This window comes from Phyllostomus discolor, chromosome 2 (assembly GCF_004126475.2).
Source record: "Phyllostomus discolor isolate MPI-MPIP mPhyDis1 chromosome 2, mPhyDis1.pri.v3, whole genome shotgun sequence".
In the NCBI taxonomy this organism is placed as follows: Eukaryota; Metazoa; Chordata; class Mammalia; order Chiroptera; family Phyllostomidae; genus Phyllostomus; species Phyllostomus discolor.
In genome coordinates, this window is record NC_040904.2 from 155959989 (window position 1) to 155977594 (window position 17606).

Consider the following 17606-nt stretch of genomic DNA (forward strand, 5'->3'; position numbering starts at 1 on the left):
CTTTCATGTTATAGTATTACCTCCTTACTGGATATTGAAGAAAACCTAAAATTTTCTGTAAAATAACATTGGATTCACCCTGAACAAAGGGAATGATCATAGGAGGTTTTTTCTGTGTTAGGGACATCAGTGACATGCAGAGGAATTCACTAGAAGTCTAACTTTATGAGTATATTTGATGACATTTCTTGTATCGAGTGGCAATAGGGTAACTGGGTAGCAGTGAGATGATTTTTTTCTTCCTGCAGATAACTATTAATCGGTGTAAAGATATTAAAACAACTTATGCTATCTCTTATGCCAAGTCATAAAGAAACCTTTTAGCCAAAGAATCAACATATTCTTCTTGTGTAAAAACAAAACTTAAAAAAAAAATCTTGGTGGAGCCCTGGCCAGTGTGCCTTGGGTGGGAGTCGTCCTGCAAACTGGAAGGTCGTGGGTTCAATTTCTGGTCAAGGTGCATGCCTGGCTTGGGAGCTCAGTCCCCAGTCCCTGTCTCTCAAATCAATCCACATGTCCTTGGGGGAGGATTAAAAAAAACTTGGTGGATACAATGAAATGCAATGTATTCTGCCTCGCCCGGCTCCCGTGAGGCAGGTATTGAAGGAGTGTTGTTTCCCTGTATTTGACTGAGCTCTTAGCAGCAGCACCTGACTATAAGGAAGGAAACACAAATTAACTTCAGATTCCATCTGCACATACAGAACATGTCAGGAGCTAAAGGAGCAATGTTTGAAAGATGTCATGAAACCTAAAAGGGATACAAATAAGAGTTCCAAACTGTTCTACTGTAGTATTTTAGCCTGAGGATATGCAAGGGGACTTGGTTGGATTATTGTATTCTCTCTTACAAAATAGTCAGCAGTGCCCTAGCCAGTGTGGATCAGGTGGTTGGAGCATTGTCCTATAAACCAGAAGGTCCTGGGTTTGATTCCTGGTCAGGACACATAACCCAGGTTTCGGGTTAAGTCCCCGGTCTCGGTGGGTACAAGAAGCGACTGATTAATGTTTCTTTCTGGCATCAGAAATCTCTCCCTTTCTCTAAAATCAATAAGCATGTCCTCAGGTGAGGATTTACAGAAAAAAAAACAGCTCAGTAATGGGTCCAATTTCTTTTTTTAATTTAGAGATTAGTCATATAATTAATTAGTGAAATGAAGAAATAAACATCTCTATTTTGAGGAATAGGAAAGAAGTTTTGGAATCTCTGAGGTGGAGATGAAGGGTAGTTTCAGTGCGGAGACAGGCCTGGAACCTCCCCTGCGCCAGCACCACACGGGGCGGTTTCTGTGCGAAGAACTGCAAGCCCACAGCCAGACAGGTGGGAAGTAGATGGTCCATGGCAGAGTGCAGGCCTCTTACCATTTCTGAGAACTTGTTTGGGGACATAGGGCGGGTGGCTAGAGAAGAAGAGAATCTAAAATACTGGTATTCCCAAAAGAAGCCTTCATAAGATTGTTCCTTAGGAAGGATACCGTAAACTTGCTGGGCAGCCCCTTATTCCTAATGGCCCCCTGCCCTCCCCCTAGGCCTTGTGGGAACTGATCACCATTACTGGGTTTTCCTGCCTTTGATTTGAGAAGTTTTAAGGAGTCTTTATTTATCACACTGGTTGCCAGCCACATGTGAAGACATAGCCTTTCCAAGAGCTTTGCTTTTCACTTCTCCAGTACCCGACTCTAGGAATGAGATAAAGAGAGGACACCAGGTGAGTTCACTCTTGAGGGCATCTGATAAACCTAGTACAATACTAAGAAGTTCCTGTCCTTCCCAGCCAAGGCAAAGTCAGCTGGAGGAGTTCATTGCCACCAAACTAGAATTATAAGAAATGTTGAAGGTACTTCTTTAAGAAGAAGGGGGGGGAAATAAATATGAATAATTAAATGGCAATAACTACACAGCTCTCAATAATTACTGTAAATCTAAATGGATTTTTAAATTGCTGGGTTAGCAATACTTATTTCAGGCAAAATAGACTTTAAAATAAAGGCTATACAGAGAGATGGAGGAGGACATTTCATACACATTAGCCAAGATATGGAAGCAACCTAAGTGTCTGTCAACAGATAATTGGATTAAAAAGTGGCAGTACACAAATATGCAATGGAATATTACTTAGCTTTGAAAAAGAATGCAGTCTTACCATTTGCAACAACATGGATGGACCTAGGAGGTAATTTGCTAAGTGAAATAAGTCAGACAGAGAAACACAAATACTGTGTGATTTCACTCACATGTGGAATCTAAAAACCAAAACAAGTCATCAAACTCATAGATACAGAGAACAAACCAATGGTTGTGAGGTCGGAGGGGCTTGTGGGGCTGGGTGAAGGGGTTGAGAAGTACAAGTTGGCAGTGACAGGATGGTCATGAGATGTGAACTGCTGTTGCATAGGGAATACTGTCAGTGACATTGTGATAACTACGCATGCTGACAGGCAGGGGCTGGGCTTATCCGGGGGATCGCCTCCTAAGTCATGTAAACAGCAAATCACTGAAACTAATATAATATTGAGTGTCACCTGTCACTGAAAAATGAAAGTTCCCATCCTTATGTATGTGAGATGTGTGGGCGGGAGACAGGGCTTTGTGGCAGTAACCCACATCTGATGGCCTGTTTGGCACAGATTGTTTTGGGTTTAAGATTAGACTGAGGAGGCATGCATTCCAAGTCTGTTTTGTTAGGAGCACCCTCACATTATGTAATTTAGTCAAAACACATCAAAGTATGTGGTTTCTGTATCTATTAGTTCAGTGTCTAATTACAATAACAGGAGATGGCTGTGTCCCCGTTGTGGCCAAGTTCAGCAGCAGGGGAGAGGAAAGTGGATTATCTTCCTCCGCTGAGGCTAGGACAGCCCTGTGGGAACTCGAGGCAAACAGATCAAATTGGGGGGGGGGGGGGGAGTAAAAGGGAAATGTTCTAGAAGGGGCTACTTCAAGGCTCTGGAGTGAAGATTTGCTGTTCTTTTCCTCTGTTTGCTGAGAGGATGGTCACCCCTGGGACATTAACTGAGGGCTGCTGTGGTTCCACTTCCACGGGGGCAGTCCCTGTGGGGTGTTTGGCCCTGGGTTGGCAGTCTGCTTCCTGCAATGACATCAGCTATAAAAAAAAAAAAGAAAAGAAACAATAGGAGTGGCCTTTTATTTCTGTTGTGTTTATTACTCTAAATTTTCCCTTTTAATTACGGTCTTTGTTCTGTGCATGTCAAAAGAACATAGCCTTTCTATTTACTGACTTAGATTCTTTGAAGCAGTGGGACAGCAGTGTCTCTCAAAACTCTGTAGTTGCAGGGACTCGCACCAGTGATTGAGAAGGATGACTTTACAACCAGGAAATGTCCTGCCGAGGTCAGTTAGAGTGGCTTTGCAGTTCCCTCCTCAGTGGGTGTTGGTTTACTCTGAAGACCAGGTTTGGCCAAAGATGGACGCAGTAGCTGAGAACATAACTAAAATTTGGTTCCACAGTAGCAAGTATTGAGTATTCCTGCTGTAGCGAGTGTTAAGGCTAAAGGAAGTAGAAATTTCTCCCTGCTTCACTTGTAATCTGATTTCCCTACTGATTTAGGTAGGAGGAACATTGCCAAGGGCAATAAGCCCTTGAAAAGGGAGGGAGAGAGAGAAGGTAGAGACATTGGTGTGAGAGAGAAACAGCAATCAGTTGCCTCCTATACACACCCCAGCTGGGGATCGAACCTGCAACGTTTGGTGTTTGGGATGGTGCTCCAACCAACTGAGCCTCCCAGCCAGGGCGTTCCTTGCTTTAATTTAATAACAGTCCTCAGGATTGATGTGCCAGACACTGATCTTAGTATTTTGCCAATATTAATTCATTTAACTTCATGATATGTATAGAAGTGTGTACTGCTATTTTCTTTATTTTTCTGATGAGGAAGCTGAGGCAGGAAGCCAAAAACTGTGGAGCTTGATTTCAACCCAGGCACCCTGGCCCCAGTCTGTACTTGGAACCTGCTGCCTCTCTATCCATTAGCACTTGGGAAATGTGGCAGGAACATCTCTTTGGAAAAGTCCGAAGTGAAGGAAGAATAACTCCTAATGTTCCTCTGTATACTTTCAGTGGCATTTGATACTAAATATTTTCTCATTTCCATTATGATTTCTCTTTTGATTTAGGAGTTATTTAGTGGCATGCCCTGCCAACACAGCAACTGGATAGCAGCTTTTACTGACTTGGGAAGAACAGAAATGAGATGAAATTGTTCATCATCTTACTGTCCTTTTAGTTCATTTTGTCTTGCTAAATTACCGGAGTTTGCATAAAATCATGGCAAAAAGAAAAGCCTCTGATTGAATAATGAGCGTCTTGCGTTTGAATCCCGGCTGTGCTGCTCATGAGATGTGTGTGTCAGTTACTTGCTCTTCCAGGCCTGTTTCCTCATCTGTAAATTGGGAATAATAGTTTCGGCCTCATGGGGTTTTTAGAATTAAATACGTTAGAAATAGGAAAAGTGCTCAGAATAGTGCTTGACCTGTGGTGAGTGTTCAGTGAATAGTATTGGTGTTGTTATTCTAATAGCAGAGTTTGCAGCTGCATTTCATTATTATTTCATATTACTTACATTTTACTGTAAACTAATTTAGGGAGAAATTGTTGAGGTATAAAGTAACAGTTTGTGAATGTTTCCAGGTTAATTTATCAGTCTAAAACAGTGATTTTTCAATCAGTGTACAACAAGAATTTTTAAAACATGCAGTACTAGACTATTTAATCAGGGGCGTTGACTTCTTTTTCCTTAGACTGTCAAATTAAAAAAAAAAAATGACAACAGCCAACACAAGAACTGGGACACCAGCCCGCAGTGTCCGAGGCGTTATGGTCACACAGACTACCGAGTCCTGTGGAGGAAAAGGGATGGATGGCTACTCTCTCAAGGGGAGAGCTCCCTGACCCTTCCCTTGACAGGCTTTTATTGGGTTCAATTTGCACAGGAATAAAGCTCATCAATCATAGTCAGGCAGAAATGATCAACCGATAGATAACATTCAAAGGACTCTGAGGGCTTATTCTGAGTCAGGGTCAGATAGTTAAAGGGCCGTAAAACTTGGGGAAACAAACTCATTTCCTCCTCAGACCCTTATCATTTAATTCAGAGCATTCTTAGCAAAACAAGTTTCACAGGATTTTATGTGTTCTTTTTTAGGCCTGATCACCCAGGGAACCCGCCCTTTCCAGCACAGGGCTGCACTGCCCTCTGTCATTGTTTCAGGCTTAAGTCAGGCAGGGGAAGTAAGGCAGCCAAGAGATTAGGAGACTTCTAGCAGACAGAGGGAAGACTCTGGCTATGTCAAAGCCAAGGGGCAAGGGTCCATCACCCCCTTTTGCTGTAGCCCCTTAAGTCCTTCCCTGGGGGCTCCTCGTGATCGTATCTGTCTTAGGTCATCCCTCCCTTGAGGAATCTTACCCATCATTGGCTAACCAATCAAGCATTGGGGGCCAGGCAGGATGAAGTAAAAGGAGCAGAGGCAGTGCCCCTGCCAGGGAGATAAGCTTTGTCTCCTCAGTGGCTTATGGTCTGAAGGTCACTCACTCAGCCTTAGTCATGGGGGGGGGGGGGGTTACAGCTTCTGAAACCAGGCAGGGAGGTTCCCAACAAAGAATAGCCATCTGGTGTGAATGAATTAAAATTATACCTATTTTTCTATCAGATTGGCAAAAAATGTGTTTTTGGTGTGCTGCAGAATTTTAGTAATTAGTTGATGTGTGCCATGAGATGAAAAAGGTTGAAAATTGTTGGTCTAGAATAAAGCACATTACAGCTAAACCAAAAGCTATTGGGAACTTTGTACTTCCTGTCTCTCAGAAATTAATTTAATATTTATTTAGTATATTGTAAGAACAGGGACTAAATTGCAAGTTAGAGAGAAACCCCAAATTAACTAAGCTTATGCTACACCTTACCACCTCATAGTTTTAGAGGAATTGAACCAAAGAAATCCGACTTTTACACTGTCAGCTCCTGAGAAGGAAGCAGCATTCTTACTTAAGTGTATGAGGTGAAGTGTTCTTCCCACTGGAGGGCAGAATATTTGAATAGTTTGGTGAAAAGGAGAGGTATGGTTTTTGTTTTTTTGTTTTTGTTTTTGTTTTTTAAGCAAACTGTGCAACGGGCATGATTCCAAGTAGGCAGCAGCAGAGCGGGGTCAGATTTTCCCTCATCTCAGTTCCGTCATTGTCATTGGTGTCTTCCTCTCCCCCTTGCTGTGTTACTGTGTGGGTCAGCGAAAGACCTAGGGACGCAGCCCCGTGTTTGAAATGCCTAAAACAGTTACTCCAGATTCTGAACTCTCCTCGCTGTGATACCTGCAAAACTGGCCAGAAACCTCATGGAAATCAAGCCATAGGGCAGTAGCTTAGAGCGGGGGATCCGAAGACTAGGTCAAGTCTGAGTTTCCGCAAGGGAAGGAAGTCATCACTTTTCTGTGGCAGTGAGAAGAGAGAGAGCCAAGTTGCGTCCCATGCTCCTACTCAGCCTTTTGTGAAATCAGCCATGGGATTTGACTCCAAGTGGGATTTCCATGTTTGTGATATTCCTTTCATGCTGCTGATAGATGGGGCCCCTCCTCAGGTATCTCAGTACCTGGCTGGTGGGGTGCAGAGGGAAGATGAGTGTCAGATGAGCTGAGTGGTTGCGCCTTGAGGCCAGGCAGCCAGGAGGAAGAGGACCTCACTTGTCCCGTGGGACCACTGTTTCTAAGTAGCCATCTGTACACCATCAGCTGAAGACACTGTTTTTGAATAGGCACCTTCAATGAATTTTTTCGTTTGTTAATATACATATTATATTTTATATTCTATATATTTATACATTTAAAAACTAAAGGTAATAGGGTAAAAAAGCAGTATTTTAAAATAACAGCTCACAGTTACACGGTGTTTATTATGTGCTAGGCATTGGTCTGAGTTTTTCGCACAGTGACTCATTTACTGTCTCACTAAAAGCAAAAACTTTGTGTTCCCATTAGCCAATATCTCAGGGCACAATGCAGCATTAACAATAGCGAGTGCAACTCCATACTTCTGGTGGGAAGGATTATTGTTGTCATGTACAGCTAGACTGGCTTTGCTTGGAATTCGTTTGGTGCCAGCTGTGTCTGATTTTTGTTTGCTCGTGTTTTTTATCAGCATTTTCTTTGCGGGAGTCTGTTTTTTAAACCTGTTTTCCACTTTTTAAGAGATAATTTAGTTAAAGACGGAGTAATATATCGGACAAGACCACCAAGTGGGGGCTCTCATAGGCCACAGTCCCTGGAATATGCTGAGGCTAATGGGTGCGTGGGAGCATCTCCGTTGCCTGGAGACGGCTGACAGACCTACCACCTGAGGGCGCCAGAGTCGGTCTGTGTGAGAAATACTAGTAGAGCTTAATTTCTTCAGTTTGGGGCGGAAAAAAACATGAAAGAATCTCTAACGTTCCTCCCACATGCCAATGGATTGTTTTGAACGCCCCTCACCTTCTCACACTTTATTGTGGAGAGTGCTTACCTGGGAGGGCGGAGCCCAAAGGGGGTTGTCAAGTGCTAGGTACCTGTGCAGTAGAAGGCGGTACAAATGTCAAACCTCGTTCCTTCGCTTTTCTTTGTGTTTCCTGCCTGACATCTCAGCATTCCCATCGGACTCCGAAGGAAGCAGCTAGGTTTTGTTTAAAACGTCCCTTTCTTGGTCAGCAGGCCATGAGCGGAGCCACCTCGTTGCCTCCCGGGTGGCTCTCGAGGCTGGTTCCCCCGTGGGACCCCCAGAGGTGACGAGGCCCCTGTTTCAGTGGGGCCAAAGTGCAGGCTGCTGATTCCCGGCGCGCGTGATCAGCGGTGCTGCGATCGCGCCTGGACCGAGACGCGCACACGCTGCCCGCGTCAGGACTTGTCTCGGCACCCTGTTCCGTGCGCGCATTTCTGTCTGGAGCACGTTGTCTTTGTTGAAATGCTCAAGAAGCCCTTCCCAGTTGTAACTCATTAATTTAGCTCTGGCATTATAGGTAATCATGAAAATAGAAAAAGGAAAATAAGCAATATTATGGAAAAGCAGTTTCTAGAACTTTTGAGAAAGGAGGATGCAACATTGAGCCTACTATAGAGAACTCCTAAAAGAGAAACTGTGAACTTTAAACTCCAAGCTTGTCACCTTCTGGAATCTTCCTTGATTTGGTTGCAGCTGTGTTCCTGAAAGGGGGTGGGAATGCGGGTATTTGTGGTAAATTACATATAAGGCTATTTTTTAAAATATATGAGCTAATTAAAAATGCGACTGGTAAATGGCTTCGAAATTACTCTTTTGTGAGGCAGGAGTGATGGCTGCCAAACTTAATTATGTGGTTAAGTCAGGAAGGGGCTTGATTACGTTTTCCTTAGAGTGCACTTTTAACTCTTGTTTATCTGAAGCAAAAACAAGGTAAATGTGTGTTAAAGTATATCAGTAATTTTAAAATTCATTATGTCAAGAGTACGTTAGTCTGAATTTAAAGGGTTTGAGTTTTCGGGTGTAGAACCTTGCATGGTGAGCTGGTGACCCAGAGACATTTCAGATCCTACCAGAGACTAATGTGAGGCCTCTGCTGAGAAGTGCCACCAGTCCGCTCATGGCCCAGGACAGGTGTGTGGTCACTAGTAGGCACCAAACAAAGTAGAATAGCGCTGAGGTGCTAAAGGCTACGGAGTAACAGAAGCCAGGGAGATTGATTAGACCAAGTTGGGTGTATTGGGAATTTGGAAAGATCCCTAACTTGGAATCCAAAGAAGTGGGTTCCCATCTCTGGTGTCTGGAATCACCATGTACCAGAGAGGTACTGGAGTGTCTGAGCCCTAGTTAAACCATTGGTAAGTGGGATAACAATGCCCATTCTGTGGTGGTGGTGTTAGGATTCAACACAGCAGGTACTCAGTAGAGAGGCCTGTGAACTTAGATTTCCCATGGAAAGGAACTTAAGAAGAACAGGAGTGACTGGAGCTGCACAGCAGGGGAAGATGAGCCTCCCGTTTGGCAGAGTTGAAAATAAGGCGCCAGCATGTGCACCTGGGTGTCCTTGCCTGCTCACTGTCCCCCACCCCGAGCCATTCAGGAGTGCATGTAAGGAATTACGCTCACCTCCAGCTTTCTGTGTTTCTTATGTGCTGGGCACAGTGCTATACATTTTGTCTATCGTTTAAAAATTATTGTACAGCATAACATTTGGTATATGGTTTTATGAGTTTTAATATGTGCATAGATTCATATAGTCACCACCGCGATGGGGATGTAGCAGCTCTGTCACTACAGTTACTCCCTCCCGTTATCCCTTTACAGTCACCCCCAGACCCATGGTTGTCTGCACAGTTAATACATAACTGCTGCTCCTGGGGCACCATGCACTTCTCCCTTCTGACACACTCGTAGTTGCCTGTTCATATGCTACATCGTTAGCTTCCGGAGCTTGGGAACCATGATATTATTCTTCCTTCCTGCCAGGACCCCAGCCTTCAGCACAAACCTGCACACAGGAGAGGAGACTCCAAGACACGTCTTACACGAAGGAACCCCTACAGTCTATATCCTAGTTGTATCTTGTTCTTTAAATAAGGAAACAGTAGTGGGAAGGTAAGAGACCTGCCTAAGATCACGCAGTAGCAGATTCCAGAACCCAGGTTTGTCTTGCAGTAAAGCCTGCTCTCTTTCTCTGCTTGGATGCATGACACACAGGCTCTGTCTGTGTTAACTCATTTCAAAGTGCGTATGTGTATTACCCAGCTTTTGAAATAACCACGATGTGTTGGCACGAGTGACAGTTACCCTTGGACTGTTAGATAATGTAAAGTCTAAAACCCTATTTGTTCACCATATAAACTCAAAAGCTTCCCTGAGCTGATACCAAGCTGAGAGGGTGTTCTCTCTCTTCTAAAGTGACTAACCGTAGGACAGATGGGGCGGTGGGTGGGTGTGGTGGGGCGGGCAGGGGCTGCTGGATGGAGCTGCATTCTTCAGGTCCCTCCTTTAGTTCTTTTGCTTGAGCTGAGTGGTGGGAACACAGCTAGCTCTCCAGCTTCCTATGTGCATGCCTTAGCCCCTCAGCCACTGGTTCAAAGGATAAAGCAGTAACAGATTGTACATCCCAGCAGGGTATAAGAGATTAAAACAGAAACAATGGTTTTCAACAGTTAAGCAAGAGGAATGCAGGGTGTGTGTGTGTGTGTGTGTGTGTGTTTGATTATCGTTTTTTAAAAAGTTACAGGCCTTAGCATAGAGGAGAAAGAAGTGGGGGGGGTGTCTGAGTGTGTGTGTTAAACTGGCCGTGTGGGGCCACAACACCCAGCACACCACGCACAACCAGAGGCGGCAGTGTCCTGTCCCTTTGGTTTCCCTGGAGAACCTCTGAGGTCCCAGGACCCTAGATTTGGCTGCTTGTTTGCCCAGCACTGCTGGCCTCAGTGGGCTGAGAGGTGATGAATATAGTTAGATGAGTCAGCTCCAGTCCTGAAGTAGGTTAGGTTTGTTACATTCTGTTGGTTTTGCTAATGCAACATGTCTGCCATGTGATTCTTACTTCCCAAGCTGTTCTATTGCTCTTTAACAATAAAAACATAAGAAAATCCATTCTTTCCCTTCCTCTTTTGTATTTCTAATAAATATTTACTGAAAATTTTTTCTGCACCAGGCACCCCCTGGGAGCATCACGGTCAGTGAGAGACACACGAGTCATTAGTCTCCTCCGCAGGACCATCGATACTGTCCTGCCCGGCCCTCTTGGCCTCAGGCCTGTCCTCTGGGAGCCCTTAAATTCCCCCGCTTCCTTCTTGCCGGACACCTGCAGGCTGCCGCTGGTTGGAGGCATCTCACCGCTCCCTCCTGCTGCCCCAGGACAGCCCCTTGCCAGACTCCAGAATCTCAGTCCAAACTGACCTAGCCCTCAAAGTCGGCCTTAATCTGGCCACTGTCCCTGCATATAGTCCTCTTTTCACCTGCATGGCCTATGAGTTGTTCCCTTTCTCCAGAATATTCTTCCCTTCCTTCCATCATCGCCCAAGCTCGTGAACAGTCAGGTACAATACAGTGAATCCTGCAGGAGCCGTGGGCTCAGGGTGCAGTGGGAGTTTCCAGGAAGAGGTGAACTTTAAGATGAACACTAAGGCAGGTGGGGGTTGAGCAAAGGGCATGAGGGCAGCCGTGGCTTGTGCCGAGCCGCTGTTGCTGTAGTGTGCTGTGGGTAGGATTTGGAGTAAGAGACTAGGTCAGAGGTTGCAAACTGGGGCTCGCAGGCTGGAGTGAGCCCCCTGAGCAGGTTGTTAGGCTGGTAAAAGGAACATTGGATTTTGTGTTTTAGAAACAAAATTACCCAGGTTGCCGTTCCAGTTGCAGAGTGGAGAAGGGCATTTGAGTGGCAAGCATACATTAGGGCAAGCTTTCCGTCCCGGGGTTGGTGGAATGTGGGGTAGGATATCTAAGCTACTTAACCACAGGGGTTGGTGGCTTAGAGCAGGGGCTCTGGTCCCAGCCGCACCACTTAGGTGGTGACCTCGAGCAGTTACACTCTCTGGCCCTCGTTTTCTCCTCTGTAAAGTGCGGATAACAACCATTCCTCTCAGAGTGGTTATGCATAGACTTGGAGTGAGGCTCATTGAGCTAATATGTATGAAGCATTTAGAATATGGCCTGCTATGTAAGGCGTGGCACATGATGGAAGGGGTGCTGTGGACCTGTCACTGGGTGTTTCTGTGGTTCTGCGCTCCCTTACACATCGGTAGTTGGCCTGGAATAGAAGCCTGTGGTGAGAGCCCGCCTTGTGGTTGGTTGTATTTCCCCAAATAGCGTAGCACTCACTTTAAGTTCCCTGCTGTAGGAGGACACTGAAGATTTGAAATCTCTTCATGGGCTTGGTTTTATCTAGTTCAGGGGCTTTCACATTTCTTTAATACAGTTGTGTCTTTTTGTACAAAATCTTTCACAAAACGCTGATGTTCATAACTGATAAAATTGTGCTGCTCTGGTTAAAATAATTGTCAGAGGAACTCATCACTTAAACACCCACTGAATGTCTTCTTTGCTAAGGTCCCACATATCAGAACCAGGAGCACAGTTTGGACACCACTGGCCTAGTCCATTCAGGGAGATGGAGGGACTTATCCAAGGTCACACAGTGAACCAGTGGCAGATGTGGGGCTAGGGCGTGGGTCTCCTGACTGCTTGGCAGCCCCTTTCCATGAGACAACTTTGGCTTCTCAACTTCGGCTGCACGTTACAGTCCCCCAGTGGGGGCGCTTAAAAAGGGTCAAGGGTGGGACCCCGCCTTCAGAAATACCTAATGGGTCTGGGCTTGGCCCCCACATCGACCAGTGCTAGATTATTCAGTCAGAAACAAATTTCTTTGTGAAAAAAATTATAAGTTTTAGTTGTGAAAATTATTAATTGCATTTTAAACATTAGCTATACCTGAATTTATAGCACCACTGTGCAGAGGGGTCCTCAGAAGTCCCCTGACTTGGTTTCCTCTGACTGTTCGGAAATTCCCCAGGTAAGCTGTCACCTGGTGGTGGTCATGGTAGCTGCTCAAAATGCTCCACCTTATTGAAGGAAATGGTTGGAATACCTGTCAGAGGAATTTCAGAGTTGCTTTTTTTTTTTTTAATATTTATTTATTTATTTATTTATTTTTAGACAGAGGGTAAAGGAGGGAGAAAGAGAGGGAGAGAAATATCAATATGTAGTTGCCTCCCATGCGCCCCCTGTTGGGACCTGGCCCACAACCCAGGCATGTGCCCTGAGTGGGAATCGAACCAGCAACACTTTGCTTCATAGGCTGCCACTTAGCCACTGAGCCATACCAGCCAGGGCAAGAGGTTTGTTTGTTTTTGGTTTTGTTTTTTTAAATACAGTAGCATTCCATTGCATTGTAGCTCATTTTTTTTCTCCCAGGTTTGATCTTTGTTTTAAATCATGGCTCTAGAAACACGATGACCTTTGGTGTAACAGACCCTGTGCCTGGCCCCTGAGACAGCTGCCCCTCTTCCGTCCCTCGCCTGCCCCTGCCCAGCTTCCTCAGGTGTTTACTGGGATTTCCCTTCCATCGGGCACAGAAGGACTGTCTGTATGCGCGTGTGTTACTCAGGCAGCCTGGACTTTTAGGAGAATTAGATGCAATGAGCAAGAATGTCCTTCGTTTTGCCACTTTTCCCCAGTTATGAAGATGTCACATGACAATGTGCACTTCATTTGTGCAGCATATGACAGGAGCCAGGGGTTTAGTGACTGCTGCTGTCATTGCAGATAGCACTGAACACAAACGATACACCAGGATGTATGGAATGACGACACCTCATTTCTGCTGGTGACCAAGGCACAGGTGTTGCTGGTACCTTTGTGCTTTGTTGCCTCACCATCATAATAGGAGGAAATGCTAAGTTTCAGAAGTTTGTGAAAATAAAGATAGATTCGTGGACTCTGAATTCTGTCCAAGGATGCCTTAAATTAAGAACCTTTTCCTGGGGGGGTCCAGTTTTATTCTCCCTACGTGTGCCCACTTCCCATTCTTTTCTGTGCTCCTGCCTTACCTTGCACGCTTCCTTCCTGCTATGCACACCACAAATCCCTGGATACCACAAAAACATGCGTACCCTTTCTTCTCCATGTCCCCACCTCTTCTTACAGAATCTAATGATAGCAGCTTATCAAAATGTCTTGAAACCGGGACGACAGGACACCCAGAGGCCCGCTGTCCAGGGCCTGTGTGGCACGCCAAGCTGGACATCAAGGGCCAGGCTCCTTCTCACTCCCTGCCTCACCACACTGGGTTTCAGCTTTCAGGCTTTTTGCAAGAGGGTTACTCCACCCACAGGTGTTGCTTCTGGAACCCAAGGCAGGAGGAGGAATGGGGAAGGAGAAAGGCACAGCACTGGGCCAGTTAAGTTGTCCTTTTTACCAGGGAAACTAGAGCTTTTCTGGAAGTTGCACCCAGCAGATGTCCACTTGCAGCTCACTGGACAGTACAGGTCCCTGTCACCACACACAGCTGCAAGGGAGTCTGGGGAGGTGTTTTCAGTGGATACATTGCTGCCCCAAACGGAATCATTAGTGAGGCAGGAGGGGGACTAGATGCCAGGTAAGTGTCTGCCACAGTCCACCACGCCGTTGAAGCCTCCCGGTACTTTCCTCTCCTGGGCCACACACCACCTCTCAGCCCGTCCAGATTCCACTTGTTCAGTCTTCAAGGCCCAGCTTCTATTTCCACATCCCCAGCCCACACTGATCTATACTTTTAAAGGCAGAACTCTCAGAGTTAGCAGAAGCATCCGAGTCTCCTAGGACAGCCCCTCATTTTGCTGAGGAACTGCATGCTGCAGTGGCAGTGATGGTAGCTTCACACGGGTGCGTGCAGCGTTACTTAGCTGGTCACTGGGCATGCATGACCACTTAACCCTCCCAAGTACCCTCCCCCAGAAGATAGCCACAGCCCACATTTTACAGGAAAGTGCGGCACAGAGATGGGAAGCAACAGGGATGTCCAGCTCCAGAGTGACCCACCCAGGTCTGATGCCCGCACTGCCCCCACTCAGTGGATTGGTGTTGGAGATCCTTCTAATCCTCACATCCTTGTCCTTTCCACCTAATTTTCCTCTGAGTGAGAGGGGTTATTCCTCTGTTCTGTGGTACGTTTAGTTGTTCATAAGTGTTTCTTCTTACTGCCTGATTCCGGTTGAATGCCTTGTTAGGAGGGTGTCCGCACTTGTACTCTTTCTTCTCTCCCAATCCTCGCAGCATAGTTTGAGCGCTGTTTTAAAGACGTGAGTCAGCCTTGTCATTCCCACCTCAGCCAGTGGCTTTTTGTGACTCGTAGGCTGCAGCAGAAATTCTTCACGTGCCCCAGCAGGGCTGACTGGTCTAGCTGCTGCCTCCCTCTCCAATGTGACCTCACCCCCCCCCCCCCCCACCTTTCCTGCCTCCCCTCTTCAGCCGTGTGGGCCTGGTTCAGTCTCCGCTTACTCATCGGGCATCTTCCTACCTCAGAGACTTTGCACCCGCTCTTGCTGCTGCCTGGCATTTTCTCCCCTCCTTTCCTTCCCTTGTGTCCTTCCCAGCAGCCCTGGCCTGGTCCGCACGTCTGCAGGAAGCCCCCTGCACTGTGCGCCTCTGCAGGCAGGCCTCACAGCACCAAGAACTTCCTCCCATAGCACGCACCAGAATTGTGATCTCATATTTACTTGTGGTCATTGGATCGCTGTCTCTTCTCCCGCTGGGGAGCTATATTAGACCACATCTGATATCTCTTTGATCCAGCTGTTTATTCCCACTGCCGACTTTTTTGCATCTGTCCTGTAGAGAGTGCTCAGTAAACATTTGTTGACTAAAAAACAAACAAACAATCCCCATTATGTTAACTCTTAGCACTTAGAGAATCCAGTGAAAAAGCCCTGGCCAGTAGCTCAGTGGGGTAGAATGGCATCCCAATACGCCAAGGCTGTGGGTTTGGTCCCCCGTCAGAGCACATACAAGGAGTAGCTAGTGAATGCATGAAGGAGTAGAAGAAAAAACTGATGTCTGTCTGTCTGTCTGTCTCTCCCCCTCTTCTCCTGTGTCTCTCTCTAAAATCAGTAAGTAAAAATAAAAAATATATAATTAAAAAAAGAATTGAATGAAAAAGTTTCAAAGGGCACAGAGTGATGGCGTGTGTCACCGTACCTGGACAGTGTCTTCCAGCATCGATCTAAGGTGGACCGGAAACGGGGGCTGTTGCCAGGGTGGAGGGCAGGGGAGGTGCTGTGTAAGGGGCAGACTTGCAGTGAGATAGGGTGCACAGTGCAGTAAATACTGTATTATAATAACCGTACTTGCCAAGAGATTAGGCCTTAATTATTCTAACTACAAGAAAAGAAGTAATTCTATGACGTGAGAGAGGTGCTGACTATTGCTACAACAGCAGTCACGTACAGTATGTAAATGTATCAAGTCAGCGTATCGTACACCTTAAATATACACAGTGCTGTATGTCATATGTATTTCAGTTTAAAAAAAAAATGAGGTGAACCAAAAAATCTTTAATGGCTTCAGCTGAAAAAAGAATTCCGGTGTTGGTTGTTGCAGGATAGATAAGCCTGGCAGTCAGAAGTAGATGTTCCACGCACCTTAACTATTTAATTTCAGAATTTACTATCTTATTCCTGTAGATATTTCATAATTGAGCTTTTTTTCCCACAGCTGAGATCCTAGGCTTGTGTGATTCAGACATGGTTTTTAAAACTGTTCATCTTAAAATCCCCTAGAAATGAAGTGGTCTCTAACCTGGGGTGGGGGGGGGGGGGCGCACGTGCCTGTGCGAGCAGCTTCAGGGTCGGAAGAGGAGGCAGCCGCCGTGCAGTAGCTGGGAAACCGTGGGAGGTGGCAGACCCGGGGCGGAGAGGTAAATTGGCTGCGTGTTGTGAAGCCTGGACTGTACTGGGTGTCTAGGGGAAGAACGCGTTCTAAAAATTCAGGGTGTAGATGAAAGAAGATGAGGCAGTTCTCTGAGAATGTGGGGGCCCTAAAGGGGGAAATGAGTCCGCCTGTTTCCCTCGGAAGTACCCGCAAACCTTTCTGCAAAGACTCCAGATGAGGATGAGGTGTTAAAGCTGGACTTCTAAACACACGTCCAGTCGTATGGAGTTCCACCTCAAACACCTACACAGTAAATTAACGTAGCTCTCGCCCACAGGGAGTACCTGAGCACTAGGTAATTTGTGTCCCTCCCCCCAGGTGGAGAGGCAGGGACTACTTCATGCCTTGGGAGGTGGTCAGGCAGTGGTGAAGGATCCTGGGCCCCCTTGCTGAGTGGCTTTGCCATGTGTGGACCCCGCTGAGTGCAGACCAAAGCCAGCCAGCCAGCCAGCCGGGCGGGTGTGCTGCGCCCCCGGAGGCCCAGCCATGTCAGTGTCACCTGGGGCAGTGGGCGCTGTGGCTCTCACTCCTCCCTGTCCCTTTCTCCCCCCAGGAATCAGAAGGCGTTTCCTGCCACTACTGGTCGCTGTTCGATGGCCACGCAGGGTCCGGGGCCGCGGTGGTGGCATCCCGCTTGCTGCAGCACCACGTCACGGAGCAGCTGCAGGCCATCGTGGACATCCTGAAGAACTCCACCGTCCTCCCGCCCACCTGCCTGGGCGACGAGCCCGAGAACACGCCCATTGGCGGCCGCACTCTGACCCGGGCCGCCTCGCTCCGCGGCGGGGTCGGGGCCCCGGGCTCCCCCAGCACCCCACCCACGCGCTTCTTCACGGAGAAGAAGATCGCACACGAGTGTCTGGTCATCGGAGCTCTTGAGAGCGCATTCAAGGAGATGGTAGGTGTGGCCGCAGAGCCCAGGGCTGCAGGGGCAGGAAGGTCTCTCACACCAAACCGTTGTTTCTTAAAGGCTCCCTGCCTGGCGAGCCTCATCTCTGACCGTCCACTTGCTGGGTCGTTCCACGTGAAGTCTCCCTTTTACAACAGGGTTTCCATTCTCAGTAGAAGTTGGCAGCGAAGTGGAGTTCCTGGCCTCCGCCTACTGGCCAAAATTAAAAAGATGGTGAAAGCGTCGGATGGCACATGCAGCACTAAGCTTACTAAATAAAGGCATGCATTGCTGCTTCTCCTTCGGCAGACTCATCCTGATCCCAGC

General features: G+C 46.8%; 1 protein-coding gene across 1 annotated transcript in view; it reads left to right on the top strand.

The window, feature by feature from the left end:
• The window catches only part of PPM1H (protein phosphatase, Mg2+/Mn2+ dependent 1H), a 243245-nt gene that overhangs the window by 99115 nt on the left and 126524 nt on the right, over positions 1-17606 (top strand). Inside the window, exon 3 of the mRNA XM_028531950.2 lies at positions 16944-17288. Within this exon, the coding sequence (XP_028387751.1) occupies positions 16944-17288 (345 nt within the window). The remainder of the gene's footprint in view (positions 1-16943; positions 17289-17606) is intronic.